Below are 15,924 nucleotides of genomic sequence, written 5' to 3'. Positions count from 1 at the left end.
AGTAAAGTCACTAAATGATATGTTATTCATTAGCCTGAGGTTGAACAATGTAATCTCTGACTTCAGGTTTGCTGATCACAGATCATAAAGGTAGAGGGTACTTTGAACACTCTCAGTAGAGCCTTTCTACTTGTCTTCTCACAAAGCTATTTAGGGAAAAATAAGTGTCATCAAATAATTATATGTCTGTGGGTTGAGTGTAACTCTTAAATACTCTTACTAGAAATAAAAATAATATTCACTTAATATTTTGGTGGTAGGAATATATTTTATGGAATAAACTCTCTTTTTAAAATGGATTTACAGGAAGCAAAATATATCCTAGTAACTGCCCTTGCCATTTCTTTATAGTTCCGTGCTACAAGCGGTGTAAACAGATGGAATATTCAGATGAATTGGAAGCTATCATTGAAGAAGATGATGGCGATGGGGGATGGGTAGATACTTATCATAATACAGGTAAGAGGAGAATAGAATGGCATGTGTTTAATCTGTTCTAACTCTTTTGCAATCTTTTATAACAGCCTTGATTTAAAAAATAAAGAAAGCAACACAGGCATAGTTTTGTACCAGAAGATTTTTACCTGAAAAGAAGCTGGAGAACAAATTAGGAAAAAATGCCCTTGGAGTGTACCACATTTTATAGTACTGTGCTACTTGCCACTACACGCTGCCAAATACACCATGAAGGCAGAATTACTGCTCTCAGTTGAGATTCACTGCAGTAGTCAGAGGGCTAAATAATCTGTAGGAAAAGTACCTCTTTAAGTTTGTTTTTCCTCTGCTCTGAGTAAAGGACACTGCCATCTGTTTCCTTAAATGAGTCAGAAACAGATTCAGGACCCGAGTTCCTTGAAGCTTTCTTGTTCCTTAATGAGTTGAATATTGTTATGTCAAGGCCTAGAGAAAATAGCAGTTTTAACAACTTCTTAAAATAATTTCAGAATCATCCTCTGTCCTCAGCTGAATAGTGCTGTTAGACTTTTTGTCTGTTTTTTCCCCTGCATCTTCCCAAAATCTTTCCAGTTGTCTGTTTCTGTCTTCGTTACTGGAAGATGTGGATGGCAGGTCTGTAAGAAATTGCCTGTTGACAGAGTAGAGCCACTGGTTATAGCACTCTGTTTCTGATGTCAAGTTAGTGAGACTCTCAGGTGTTTAGTTGTGTTCCTTAATCCCTGTCCCGGAATCCAGGTGCATATTTACAAAGGCATTCATCACAGAGGTAAGCAGGTGTTGGAATGATTGTGCTGTGCTGTCCTTAGTCACTCAGTTGTGTCCAATTCTTTAAGACCTCATGGACTGTAGCCTGCCAGGCTCCTCTGTCCATGAGGATTCTCCAGGCCAGAATAGTAGAGTGGGTTGCTGGATATCCCTTCCTCCAGAGGATCTTCCCAACCCAGGGATTGAACCAGGTCTCCACATTGCAGGCGGATTCTTTACGGTCTGAGCCACCAGGATAGCCCAAGAATACTAGAGTGGGTAGCTTATCCCTTCTCCAGGGGATCTTCCTGACCCAGGAATCAAACTGGGGTGTCCTGCTTTGCAGACAGATTCTTCACCCACTAAGCCATTAGGGAAGTCCTTACATGATTGTGGAAGCTAGCAGTTCTGAAATGTAAAGGGCAGGCTGGTCAGCAGTTTGAAGACTGTAATGGTCAGTTCATACAGCTAGAGTCTGAGGCCAGTCTGGAAGCAGAATTAATTCCTCTACAAACTGTTTTTTTCTTAAGAAAAAAAGTCTATTAAGAGACTAAGTCTCTTTTTCTTAACCATCTGCTGATTGAATGAGGCTCACCTACATTATGGAGAGTGATCTGCTTTACTCTTAAGTATACTGATTTAAATGTTAAGCACATTTAAAAAATAACCTTCAGAAGTAACATTTAGACTGCTGTTTGATCAGACTATGGGATACAATAACCGACCCAAGTTGACATATGAGATTAACCATCACAGCTGGCACAGTGTTACCTTCATTAGAATCCTTTCAGCCTTCTTTTTCTTTGCCAGTATGTCCTCCTTTTAGGAGAGTCTGATTTAATGGGATGCTACTGCATTATGTTTAGATGGGTTGAAGAGGTTTATTTTCTTTGTTTCTGTGAAGTAGTCTCAGTGAGTTGTAATAGATATCCATTATGTTAATAATCATACTATTATAAAATAATTTCTAGAAAAACTACTCTGATATAAAAGCTTTATGCTCAAGCTATGGATTGTGACTGACATTTTCTATTTGAAAGTGACTCTTTGGATTGGATATATTGAACAGATAAATCAAAGCTTCAGAAGATAAACAAAAGAGCAAAGCATATTTTGTGTTTAGGTTTTTTGTTTTTATTTTTCTTTACTGTTTCCCATCCTTGTTGAATCATTTGAAAACACCGATGGATATTTTGAATTAGAAATATTATTTAGCTGACTATATGATCCTGCCATCTTCTTAATGTCACCTTCATTGAGATAAGTGGTTTCCAAGGTAGCTGCTTAATGAGGTACAGTGGACAGAGCATTGAACTGAAGAGCAGATGTGGATTTGAATCCCAGGTTCTTCATGTAACTATGAGATTTATATAAGTTTCTTTCTCTGGAGACTTCATTTCTTTATAGGGAGAAACCATTACTGTGACTACCTTACAAAAACTGTTTGTGAGGACTATATAAAATACAGAAGCAGTAAAATAGAAAGTCTCATATAAATCTGATGTGATATTACTTCCTTTGGAGGTCCTAGATCTCTGAAGCAAATAGCATATTTAACATAACCATTATCTATCTTACTGAGAAAATTTCATTGCAGGTTATATGACTCCTATAGTCTCTTTACTTTGTGAGAATATTTATTCTGATAGGCTCATGCAAGGCAAGTAAATAAAATAAATGAAGGATACTAAATGAGGAAAGATAGGCTAGGATAATTTATGGTAAAAATATTAAACTGATATTTTAAAAGTTATTTAATTTTGAGAAGTACCTTTGTGATTATTTATTCCCATTAGAGTTCATTTGTAAAAGTGCTGCTAACATTGTTTTCTCATTTCAGAGAACTTTGAGAATTTAGATAATGTTAAAAGTTTTTATATTGCTCAAATCAGGTAAATTGAAGGTCTTTACAACTTAATTTTAGTTATTTTCTGCTGAATTTTAAACAGGAATTGCGGGAATAACCGAAGCAGTTAAGGAGATTACACTGGAAAGCAAGGTAATGGTTATTAGTTATGTATTTAAATTCAGTGACCTAGTTATTTGCTTGTATATTTATTTTGAGGTTATTCATATCATTCATATACAAACTCTTACTATCAGTATTTATTATCAACTCTTAAATTCCAGCTATTTTATTTCCTCTCATTTTTCTGCATCAGCGTACCAAAACACCACTGTTTCCCAGAGCTTTTCTTTTCTTTACTCTGTCAAATGGTTAAGAAAAACATTTTTTGGGACTAACTGGTTAAAATCTATAAACTTTTACTATTTGGGAAGATTTCTAGGCCAGTTTACAAGAAATGGCTTTTTATTTTTAAACAGAACTCCCACACATTCTGTAAGTGGAGGTTTTTGAGGGGGTTTACTTACTTGCTGATTACTGTAATAGATTGCTGATAATATCGTGTTTAAATTTGTAGTTTAAACACTGTCTTAAGCAGTTTATTCATTTCTTCTGAAGTTTCTTAATTTACTGCTGATTTGAGGGGTTCTTGTTTTTTGTTCTGTTTTTCGTTTTGAAAATTTAAAGGAAGCTTTATAGCGTCCAAAATCATGACGTTTTGAATGAGTGGAAGCTAAATCAGTTGGGTCATATTGTACAGTTTATTTGAAGGAAGGGTAAAAATATACAATTGGGTAGAAATTTTCTGCTTGAAACTTTTCAATAATTTAGACTATCTATACTAGCTTTTCATTTCTAAAGAATGATTATAGTTGTCTTCATATTTTTGTATAGTAGTTTGAAATAATATAAAATAATGCAAAACACTTTCACCTTTATATATTCTTAACTATTTTGTTAAATACTCCATTCTCTTAGAGGATAGAATATTTGACAGAGTAACTGTTCTTTTTGTCTTTCTGAAACAGTTAGCTGCAGCAGTTCCTAGTTTAAGATCATTGTCTGTGTGTGTTTTTGTCACCTGGATATTTTGGGATTTGTTACTGGGGCTTAACAGAAGGTGTTAAAAACCCAAACAAGGTTTTTTCCTTTTTTTTCCAGTGTACAATTTTATGCTTGTTAGGAATTACAATTCAGTTCATTAGCCTGAGAATTCATCCTTTTGAAGTTCTGCTTTTTGGAGAATTTGACTAAGGAGAAATTACATAAATGGCATTGCTGCTTCAGAAGCTCTTGTTTATTCCAGCGATTAATGTGTATGGATCAGACTTTGGGAATAATAAATGGCAGAGTGTGGATCCATTGTTTTGATAGGTTTATGATAAACCCTCTCAGGAATTTTTAATAAATTTAATAATGGTTAATATGGTACTTAGTATCCCACTTAGCATTCTCATGTCTTACTAATGGTTGAGTACTTGGAATGATTTACAACTAGAATTTATCTTCCCTGTCATTTCCTATTTAATACAGAATTTACATGATTTTTTTTTAAATTTAGGGCTTAGAATACATACTATTAAAATAAAATTATAAATTAGGTGAAACTAAATGTCCAGTTTTTTTACCTACTACATTGACTTCAGATTTTTAGAATATTAATTTTGTGAAAGTGGTAATTGTATATTATATTAGGCTTGTCTTTGGTTAGCATTATGTCATTTTAATGCAGATATAGTTAAGAAATTGAACTGAAATCTTATGTGTTATAATAATTGTAATTGCTTAATTCAACCAGGAATGTTAAATTAGAGAATATGATAGTATTTGATTTATAATAATATTAACATGTAAATGTATTGTGATTTATAAATATATATATGTACTTTTTTTTCTCTAAGTGTACGAGTTAACTTTGAACTGACTTACTAATACTAGTCAATTGGTTAGCTAGAAATATTGTTTTGTCAGAAGTGCAACCGGCAACAATTTTTAAATGACTCCTGGTGCTTCTATGATACTTTCTATATTTTTCAGTCACAGTGGTTAGCACATGGTTTTTAATGATTGGTTTATGGGTTTATCATATGAAGTAGGAGTTTTTTGAGTATAAGAAATATCTCATCATGCTTACTTTTGCAGTGGTTAGCACTGTGCTGGCATGTGGATGCTCAGTGTTTGAACTCATGAACATTTAAATGACTTTAAATTCAATTAATTTCAAAGGACAGTATAAAACTCCAAGATTGCTCAGCTTTATGTGAGGAGGAGGAAGAGGAAGAGGAAGGAGAAGCTGCAGATATGGAAGGTATTTGTGTCATGGATTTGTTTTAATCACAATAGAGTATTGATTGTAGAATATATTTAATTGGTGTGGATTAAGAATTCTACTTTATTGAGTTCTGAATTTTAACATTTAACAGCCTAGAGAGGATTTGTTTAGTTTAAATTTAATCAGTGCAGAACTTACCTTGCTCTTGGATTTTACCCAGAGCATGGCCTTGATAGCATTATTTCTGCTGGATCAGTATTGATCATAAATATTTACTGCTAGAGACAGCCATAAGATACAGATTCTTAAGCTAATTCCTAAATTCTTTCAGAACAGAAGAAAATTTGTTTAGGGATTTAGTATTTTCTTTTTCCTTTTTGATAGCATCTTACTACTTAAACCTTATGATAGTTATTCTTAATGGAGCCTTTTGAACTATATGGAATCCTACCACTGCTTCCTGAGAATCTGAAGTGCCTTCCTAGGATTGCCAGTTGAGAGTTTAGACTTCGTGTGTTAGTAAATCATTGTTATAAGAGATTTGAAACCCATTATACTAACAGAACACAGTAATACAGGTCTAAAAGTATATGGCTATTCAAAACTTCATATTTCATTAGCATGATAATCTTTAATATGAAATTTCAGATATTTAAAAGTAGATGGAAGAAATTGCTGTCACCAGGACAACCTCTCTATTAAGCCCAATCTGTCTTTATAATACTTAACCTTCTCTATATTTGTTTGATTCTGTTAACCTTTTCCTCCCTTGGTTTTTATGATGTGGGATTTTCCTCCTCCTTCCTTGACTGTTTCTTCTAAGTCTTCTTCTCAGGTTCTTTTACTTCTGCTTAGCTGTTAAATGTTACTGTTTTATGGTGTTTCACTCTCTTTTTCTGCTCACTCCCTACACTCCCAGGTAGATTTTTATCTACTCTTGTAATTTCTGTAATTGGAGACTGTAGTCTGGCAGGAAGAATGGTGTGTAAACTGCATTAGATTTTCTATGAGAGTTTAAATATGAATATATGTATGTATATAGAGAGGGTTAGCAGTTGGAAAAAAAGAAGAGACTATGAAAAATAACAGGGCAGGCATTTTGGAGGCTGTAAGGTGGCCAAATCCCCCCAGTACTTAGAATTTAGTGAGATAGAATGCAGAAGTAGAAGGTGGTATCTGTAGAGCTGGCAAGTGGTGTTTGCTGAAGAGGCGGTGGCAGCTTAGCCTAATCAACCAGAGTAGCCTTGACTTAAAAAGTGAAAGTGTTAGTTGCTGAGTTGTGTCTGACTCTTTGTGACCTCATGGGTTGGACCGTAGCCTGCCAGGCTCCTCTGTCCATGGGGATTCTCCAGGCAAGAATACTGGAGTGGGTTACCATGCCCTCCTCCAGGGCATCTTCCCAACCCAAGGATCAAACTCAGGTCTCCCACATTGCAGGAAGATTCTTTTACCATCTGAGCCACCAGGGAAGCCTTTGACTTAAAAGTACCTTTCAAAAAGAATAAGTACCTTTCAGTTTTGTTTCCTAAATTACTTTTGAGCTTCCATGAAACCTAGCTGTATATCTGTTCCTGGATTCTAGTAAGAATTTTATCCTTATTTCCATGTATACTCCTATTCATTGAAGAAATCCAGATGAGTTTACTTGTAACCAAAATTGATCACAGGAACCTCATATACCGTGTCTATGCTCAAGACATCCGCATTTAAACCCCAACCCAGATCTACTTGTTTAGATTTATTTCCACATGGAAGTCTCATAGTTGTCAGACCACCTTCTTGCACAAATGCTCATTTCTGGATTCTGTCTCTGAATGGTATGCAGTTGTTAAGTTGGAGCAGGAAACGTTATGAATAAAGTACTGTTTTAGTTCTTCAGTACTTTGGCCACCTGATGTGAAGAATTGACTTGTAAGAAAAGACCCTGATGCCAGGCAAGATTGAAGACAGGAGGAGAAGGGGATGACAGAGGATGAGATGGTTGGATGGCGTCACTAACTTGATGGACATGAGCTTGAACAAGCTTCGGGAGTTGGTGATGGACAGGGAAGCCTGGTGTGCTGCAGTCCGTGCAGTCGCAAAGAGTCGGACATGACTGAGCAATTGAACTGAACTGAACAGTTTTTAGAGTTTTAAGCTATAGAATTGCCTTAAATATCTGACCACCTTCTAGTATGTTTGTTACATTTCCCTTGGATAGAATTAAAGAAAGAATTGCTGTGTATGGAATTTAGCTTAAAAAGTGTCATTGGTACCTAATACAGTAGTTAATTTTCATCCATTTTTCAGCAAATATTTATTGAGCAAGACAGTATCTATATATCAGAGACTACATTTGGTGCTGGAGATAAACCAATAGACATGATCTCACAGAGCTAATATTTGATTTAGGGGACACAGACAAAAACAATAGATAAGGCAAAACATAAACTGTCTCAGATGGTTGTAAGTGTTAGGCTGAAAAGTAAAGGCAGGCAGAGACAGGGAGGCTTGTAATAGGATGAGTGTTGTAATTTTTAAATAGGTTGGTCAAGAGAAACCTCACTGAGGATATTCCTTTTGAGTATAGCCTGACAAGAAGTAAGTGGACAAGCTGTTTGATTATCTGAGGAAGAGTGCAAAGGCCCTGAAGTGGAAACACGTACGACTTACATAAATACTGCAAGGAGGCTTCTATGTTTAGAGAGGCGTGAGGAGAGGGTAATAAGGCGTGGAGTTAGAGCGGTAACCTAGGAACCAGATGGTGTAGGGCCCTGGCTTTAACTCTGAGATGAGAGGCTGTTGGGGTTTTTTTAAGGAACAACAGAATGAGATTTTAAGATCTCAAAAGAATGGCTATGACTGCAGTGTTGAGAATAAAGACTGAAGGGGTTTGGGACAACAGGCATCTATTTTGATAATCTAGGCAAGAAACAACTGTGACATGGGCTCAGGTGGTAACTGGAGGTGATGAGAAACTGAAGATTCTAGATATTTTGAGGGTAGGGCTAAAAGAATATTTGTTGCTGGATTGAATGTGACATGAGTGGTCTCGTGTGACTCCAGGGTTTTTGACCTGAGTGTGTAGAAAGGTGTTATTCAGATGAGGAGTTAATGGCTTTGGAGGGGAAGTCAGGGGCTCAGTTTTTGACATGTGATACTTGTGCTGTCCCCTAGTCATTCATGCGAGTCATAAATAAACAGTTGGGTATCCATGTTTGCAGTAAGGGAATAAATTCAAGAGTCATCAGCATTTAAAGTCATTGGGACTAGATGAAATCTTCAAGGGAGTCAGTGTGGATGAAGAAGAGGCAAGTTCCAAAAACTGAGCTTTCGGTTACTGTAGATGTTGAACAGGACCTGCATAGGAGATAGTGAAGGAAAAGTTAGTGAGGTGGGAGGAAAGCCAGGGAAATGTAGTATCTTAAAGGCTGAGGAAGGAAAACGTTGCAAGGAAGAAGAAATAAATCATGCCAGATGTTCTTAAGAGGTGAAGAGTTGACTCATTGGAAAAGACGCTCATGCTGGGAGGGATTAGGGGCAGGAGGAGAAGGGGACGACAGAGGATGAGATGGCTGGATGGCATCACTGACTCGATGGACATGAGTTTGAGTAAACTCTGGGAGTTGGTGATGGACAGGGAGGCCTGGCGTGCTGCAATTCATGGGTTCGCAAAGGGTCGGACATGACTGAGCAACTGAACTGAACTGAAGATGAAAACTGGGAATTTACCACTGGATTCAGCAAGTAGAAATCACTGATGACCTTAATGAGCATGTCTTATCCAGTTATATGAATATCCTTGCCTACCCTGTGGAGTCACCAAGGACTCTGTAGTATTATCGTGCCAGTTAGTATTAGTAATAGATCAAGCCTCAAGTATGCCGACTTTCTCTGGCACTGTTAGGTAAAGTATTTGCTTCTTTAGAAATATAGAATTAGCTCTCTCATTTATTCAATATCTTCAGTCAAAACTAAAGCAAAAACCCAGGTTTTGCATTCTCTGAAGTAATATGTAATTTGGTTTAGGAAATTATTTTGAACTTGATTAATCTTTTGTTGCTTTTTATAACAGAATATGAAGAGAGTGGATTGTTGGAAACAGATGAGGTTTGTAAATCGAGTTTTCTTTAGTTAATTTTTAACGAGTAAACTTGGGGATTAGTGTTCTTAATATCTTGATCTATCAAATGAGTTTTTTATGTGTACATTGTTTATAGCATTATAACATTTTAGCTTGAATTTTGTTATATCTGCTGTTGAATAAAAAATACATAGGATGGGAAGATTTGCCAAAACACCGCATAGTGATTTTAATGGTTGTAAATTTTTCTCCACTGTTACCAGGCTACTCTAGATACAAGGAAAATAGTAGAAGCTTGTAAAGCTAAAACTGATGCTGGAGGTGAAGATGCTATTTTGCAAACCAGAACATATGATCTTTACATCACTTATGATAAATATTACCAGACACCACGACTATGGTTGTTTGGCTATGATGAGGTAAAACTAAAGAAAAATTTGTTTTAGTGTAAATATTTAAAATTTGAGGGTTGAATTCTTTTGTCATTAAGTCTATGGGTATATATTTTGGCCTTTAAAGTTTTAGGAATCATTTGTTTTGTAATTTTGTGGTTCATGTTGAATTCGATTCTTATTTTGAAGAATAGGAATTATTTAATGTGAAACAACATTGCTAAGGATTAAACAGAAATAATCTGTTAACGTTTATTCCTTGGTCCCTAGAGCTTACCCCTTCGAAATGTGAAGAAAATTGAAGTTGGTTTGTTATATTAAATTTTGTTTGGGATTATACATAGACATGTGCAGAATGATCATATTGCATGTGAGGTTTTTTTCCCTGTAGACTTTCACTTAATTGAATTAAAGGAAAACTAAAATAAAATTAACTTGTTTAACCTGTCATTCCAGTGACTATAAAAGGAAAACAAATAGGCCTAAAAGATGTTATTAAGTTATAAAATGTTTTGATAGCTCTGAACTTGCCTTTTTGTGGACTTTTTTCTGTATTAGATGATAGCTGATGTCACATAGCCTTGATGGACAAACTCTCCTCCATGCCTGTTTGGTACTTTGCCCCAAATAATCTGGTGATTCTAAATAGTATAGAATTTGAAATTGCAAGTGATGTGGAAGGTGGGGCTAAGTATATTTATAAAGACTAAAGTTTAGGCCTAAAAGTTTTTAAACAGTAATTTCAAAGCATTTTTTATGGTTTCAGCTAAAGACTAAAGTTTAGGCCTAAAAGTTTTTAAACAGTAATTTCTAAGCATTTTTTATGGTTTCAGCAACGGCAGCCTTTAACAGTTGAGCACATGTACGAAGACATCAGTCAAGATCATGTGAAGAAAACAGTGACCATTGAAAATCACCCTCATCTCCCACCACCTCCTATGTGTTCAGTTCACCCATGCAGGTGTGTGTGTGTGTGTGTGTGTGTGTACACTTCATGGATTTACCACTTGAGAGTCTGTATAAACAGTGTCTGAACAGAAAAAAATTTACTTCATAAATAAAATTCTGTTGTCTGCCTTAGAAATGTTTGTGTTTAAGTAATATTATCAATTTCTTCTAAGTTTCAATTCATTAAGAATGTTTTTTTTGTATATTGTGTTACAGTATAGATTTTTGTGATTTTTACTCCTGTTATTAGCTCCAAGAATATTTTGGAAGATTCTTTTTAGATTAAAAAATACTAATGGTTTGTTCTGTTGTGATATCTTTTTGTGAATGTGGAATATAAAGTTAACTTTGTGCTTTTTCTAGATGACCTATAAATCTCCTTTTATTGGTTAGTGAAGGGAGATGTATGCAAAATTTCTATTTTCCTCTACTTTTCAGTTAACTTCTCAACCCTGCCAAATCAAGTACATTTTCTAATTTGGTATTTTTTTGTATCAGTGTGTTTTCACAGGGCTAAAAAAGTGAAACTGAGTCTATATACATAATCAAGGCATTTTAGGCTTGCCATTGGCTGCTTGAGATTATGTCTTCATATTCTCAGGGCCAGTACATTTACTCTCATCTTCTAAGTTGACTGCCTCTGTTATGAAGGTTGTATTCAGAGATTGAAGTAGCTTTATTTAAGCCAGGATACATATAAAAGTTCATTTCTTCTGTATGATGCCCTTTACTCAGTTAATTTACTCAGGTAATTACTCTGATATCACCATTTTATGTAGCATAGGAGATTGACCAGTTGGCCCTGAAAAGATTTGTGGAAAACTTTAGGTAAATATCCTTTATATAAAGGCAAAAAATTTTTTTCTAAGTAGAATCAGATAATTGTTATCTGAGGAAAATATATGTATGAAGTTTGACCAACTGGCTTTTCTTTAACTCAGTTTTGGCTTATTCTCAGTTAAATATTTAAGCAGTCAAAATCACAGCATTATAAATACCTCTTTGTTGTTGTTGTTTTTTACCAACCATTTTCATGTAACTTTTTCGAATTTGTCTGGTTGGATTCTTGTTTTTTTCTCAGAGCAGAAAGCCCTTGCTCTGCAGTTGTGCCCTGGCATGATTTCCCTTTGTCTGATTTTCTGCCCTATCCCACTTCCACCCCCATCATAGGAAAGCTAACTAGTTCCATTGTGTTCCTTTGTGACTACCATAGCTTTCGAAAATTAACCCCTCCCCCAGTAAAATTCTGCATGACTCAATAGTCTGGCTTGTTGGAGAGTATGGAGGAGAATATTTTACATAATTACCGTTATATATTAAAATCACTGACAGTAAACATTTTTACAAATTTTCACAAACAAAAACTTGCTTTTCCTATTTTGATCCAGTTGATCTATACTAATATTTATTCTTTTGCATTTAGGCATGCAGAGGTGATGAAGAAAATCATTGAAACTGTTGCAGAAGGAGGGGGAGAACTTGGTGTTCATATGTATCCTTACCTGTCTGTGTATGTGACTAGAGGCAAAGTGCTTCTGTGATTTTTTTTCCCCCTTTTTGAGAGATTTAGCCTCTCAGATGTGGAAATCTTACTGGGAGTCTTTATTTGGAAAATGTTGCATTGTGATAGTTCTGGCCTTGTTCAGTTGTTGAGCACATATCCCTTTGTGAACCAGTTCACTCTACTTTGTTACAGTGCTTCAGAGCAATATGTGCTTCTAGGTGGCAGCTTGCCAAGTGCCTTTGTTCAGAAAGCAATGGCTGAGAGTATACAATTCACAACTGTTAACTCTTGATGGAAAAGAAACTCAAAACGCTTAATCTGTTGATGAAAGATGAGTAATCTATGAATTTAGAGGATAACACATGAATATCTTTTCCTGAGATATATTCCTAATTTAGCATGTTATCAAAAGTGTAGTTTCCTATCAGGTAAAAAGTAAAGCTGGGTTTTGTCAGTCTGAGATCTCTGAAGTGAAGAAAAGTAAAAAGCACATGAATTCTATTTCAGGTAGTCTTCAAATACAGTATTCTCATTTTTCTCCAGATAAGAGCACCCATTTATTTTTCTGGGGTTGACAAGAGGAATTAAGTGAACTACTGGATCCTGAAATACACATGCCCATAGCCTGGATTTGTGAAAAGCAGCCAATAATACCAAACAGCTTGAATGAGTGGTTCTTGCCACTCACTGTTAGATGTAGACTGAGGGGTTGCCACTGTCTTGGAACTATAGATAACATGAGCATTGCCAATAGGATGTGTGTGCCTTAGAGAAACATTGAGCTGGTGTGATATTGAAACAACCAGGAGTTTTTGGTCCAAACCAGATTTACTGTTGAAAGCCTGTTACGCATAATATGAGCATTCATCTCTATTTTTGAAGCGATATAGCAACTTGGAAGACTCTGTGTAATTCTAATTGAGTCATCAATAAAAATTAAGCTCTTAATGTTTCTAAGTGCAGTGGAACATAGGAAAAAAATTCAGGAATTTGTTAAAGACAGTCCAGTATAGCAGATTCTATGGCAGGTACATATACTAACCAAGAATCAGTCCTTATGGAGGATTTTTACCTATTTTTTGTTCTTTTGCTTCAGTATTTTTATATTCTTCACACTGTCTCATTTTCTAACATACTCTCAAAAACTTACAGGCAATAAAAAAGCCATTTCCCACTCATTTAAATATGTGCAGCAATGTCCTTATTTATATATTAAAATATTTGGGCTAATAAGAACTTGTGCTCTTTAAGAAGTCTTAACATGCAAATATTAAATCGGGATAAGTCAAGCATTCTTAAAATTGTAGAGAGCCTTGTGTTGAATAGACACCAGCTTGCGTGAATGAATGTTTTTTTAATATACTTGATTTAAGATTCTGTCTTCTATATATTTTTTGAGGAGTTCTTAATAAAATGGGTAATTACAATGTTAGCTTAAATGAGAACTATTTACCAATCTATTTTCCTTAGCTAAAAACCTTTAGGTATCTTCTAATTTTCTTGAAATTTGTACAAGCTGTCATTCCAACAATAGAATATGACTACACAAGACACTTCACGATGTAACAAAGAGAGCATAGAATCTATCCTAATTATTGGTTCTGATTTTTAAGGAATTAACCCATAGATGTGACCATTGACCATATTCACCAATATGTACAATTTCTCTAATAAAGAGACTTATGTTTATGCATTAAATAAAAAAAGTTCCACTACCAGCCTTATTTGTTTAATAAAAGTGAGTGTAAAGAGATTGTTTTTCTTGCTTCTTATCAAAAAGGTGGTAATAGCATTTTTCTTAATAATAATTCTTTTTAAGTGTAGAAATATACAGAATGATAAGAGTATTTTTGGTTCACATTTATGAGGAAGGTATTTAAATGTGTATATGTGTGTGAGAGCTGGGACTAGAAAATACTGCTTAGACTCCCTCTCCCTTCTTTTCTCTTGCTCTTTGTTCTTTTGTTTTCCCTCTGTCTCCCTAAGTCTCCTATCAGCAAATAGTTAACACTGATGAAGTACTTACTCTGCACCAGGAAATTAAGTGGTGTTGCTTATTTTGTTAAGTTAATACTTCCAGAGTAATTCTGGATTCAAGAATATTTTTCTTACTGTGATTGCCTGTGTGTGCGTGTGCTCACATACACGCTTAGTTGTATCCATCCAACTGTTTGTGACCCCATGGACTATAGCCCACCAGGTTCCTCTGTCCATGGGATTTTCCAGGCAGGAATACTGGAGTGGGTTGTCATTTCCTTCTCCAGGGGATAGAATATTAAAATTTCAATTGAATTAAATTTAATTAACATTAAAATGAAGTTAATATTAAAGTTTAAAGAAGTCCCTTTGTTTGTATAGTTTATAGATCTGGGTCTGGGAGTTCAGAAAGAGTAAGTGTGCAAGAACACTCACAGAGCCAAGGAGTAGAAGCCAGGTCCTTTGAGAACTCCATTTACATTCTCTTTGTTACTGCTTCATTGCCCTTGTCCCTGTTTTTTTCATCCCTGCACATACCAGGAGTGGCTGACTGCATTTAAGGAGCGTTAGTTTCTAGGTTTGTTTTTTTTATCCTCATCATTCAAGAATACTCTCTACCTTCAGTGCCCCTTTATCTTTCTGCCTTTTCCAATTGTAACCCAGTTTTTGTGTTTTAAGGAAATCTCCATAATGAAAATAATGACTGAATAGCCTGCTTGCTCATGTATGCCACCAGGTTACTCTTTAATTTAAATTAATCTTCAGCTGATGTTGGGCTTCCCTAGTGGCTCAGACGGTAAAGAATCTGCTTGCAATGTGGGTGACCTGGATTTTATCCCTGGGTTGGAAGGATCCCCTGGAGGAGGGCATGCCAACCCACTCCAGTATTCTTGCCTGGAGAATCCCCATGGACAGAGGAGCCTGGTGGGCTGCAGTCCATGGGGTCGCAAAGAGTCAGATATGACTGAGCAACTAAGCACTCCACTGATTTTACTGAAATATCCTATTTTTTAATACCTTTGCTAAGTCATTTCAGTCGTGTCCGACTCTGTAAATGATATGTAATAATAGGTGGTATCATATTGTCAACGTTTTCTCTTATTGTAAGTACATATCTTCTCAAATATTTTAAATCTTATTTTAAGCTAATAGTCATTTATTTCAGTCACCACTAGGTGGCATAAATGATTTTGTTGGTCAAACCTTATTAGTTTCAGATTTTTTTTTCCTATTGAAATCTTTGTATGGATGCCTAGTATATAAAATAGGGTTTCCCTGGTGGCTCAGTTGGTAAAGAATCTATCCGCAGTGCAGGAGTGGGGAATACCCCCGGAGAAGGAAATGACCAACCCAAAATAAAAATGGATATGTTAATGGTATAAATGTGTCATTTAATGAGTTTAGGTTTCTAGCACTCAAGGAAAATGGGGTTGGTTTGATGAACAGTGAAGTTGTTGATGAACTTAGAATTGGGATTCAGATTATGTGCGACAGTCTTATAAGCCCTCATATCTAGTTTATTTTTTATATTATCTTCATGTCATTTTAAAATGTCTGATTTGCATATGTAGTAGTAAATGGTGATAGTGTTTTTTTCTTTTCTAACTCTTTTTTGGAAATAATTTTATATTTTAAGAAGAATTTCAAGTCCTGTACATCCTTCACCTCGTTTCCTCTAATGTTAATATCTTGCATAACCATGATACACTTAGCAAAACTAAG

The 15,924-nt window shown here is 35.4% G+C and overlaps 1 protein-coding gene across 2 annotated transcripts in view; it reads left to right on the top strand.

The window, feature by feature from the left end:
• The window catches only part of ATG3 (autophagy related 3), a 40,580-nt gene that overhangs the window by 20,557 nt on the left and 4,099 nt on the right, over positions 1-15,924 (top strand). The window contains exons 5-12 of one of the 2 annotated variants that reach the window (XM_052638787.1): positions 352-459; positions 3,150-3,199; positions 5,273-5,354; positions 9,373-9,407; positions 9,645-9,800; positions 10,607-10,734; positions 12,145-12,213; positions 13,710-13,932. In XM_052638787.1, coding sequence (XP_052494747.1) covers positions 352-459; positions 3,150-3,199; positions 5,273-5,354; positions 9,373-9,407; positions 9,645-9,800; positions 10,607-10,734; positions 12,145-12,213; positions 13,710-13,791 — 710 coding nt within the window. In that variant the 3' untranslated portion in view covers positions 13,792-13,932. Of the gene's footprint in view, positions 1-351; positions 460-3,149; positions 3,200-5,272; positions 5,355-9,372; positions 9,408-9,644; positions 9,801-10,606; positions 10,735-12,144; positions 12,232-13,709; positions 13,933-15,924 lie in introns of those variants that run through there. The other variant, XM_052638794.1, reaches the window with a different exon arrangement.

The sequence above is a fragment of the Budorcas taxicolor genome, chromosome 1, assembly GCF_023091745.1.
Source record: "Budorcas taxicolor isolate Tak-1 chromosome 1, Takin1.1, whole genome shotgun sequence".
Classification (NCBI taxonomy): Eukaryota; Metazoa; Chordata; class Mammalia; order Artiodactyla; family Bovidae; genus Budorcas; species Budorcas taxicolor.
This window is presented reverse-complemented; position numbering and strand designations above follow the sequence as displayed.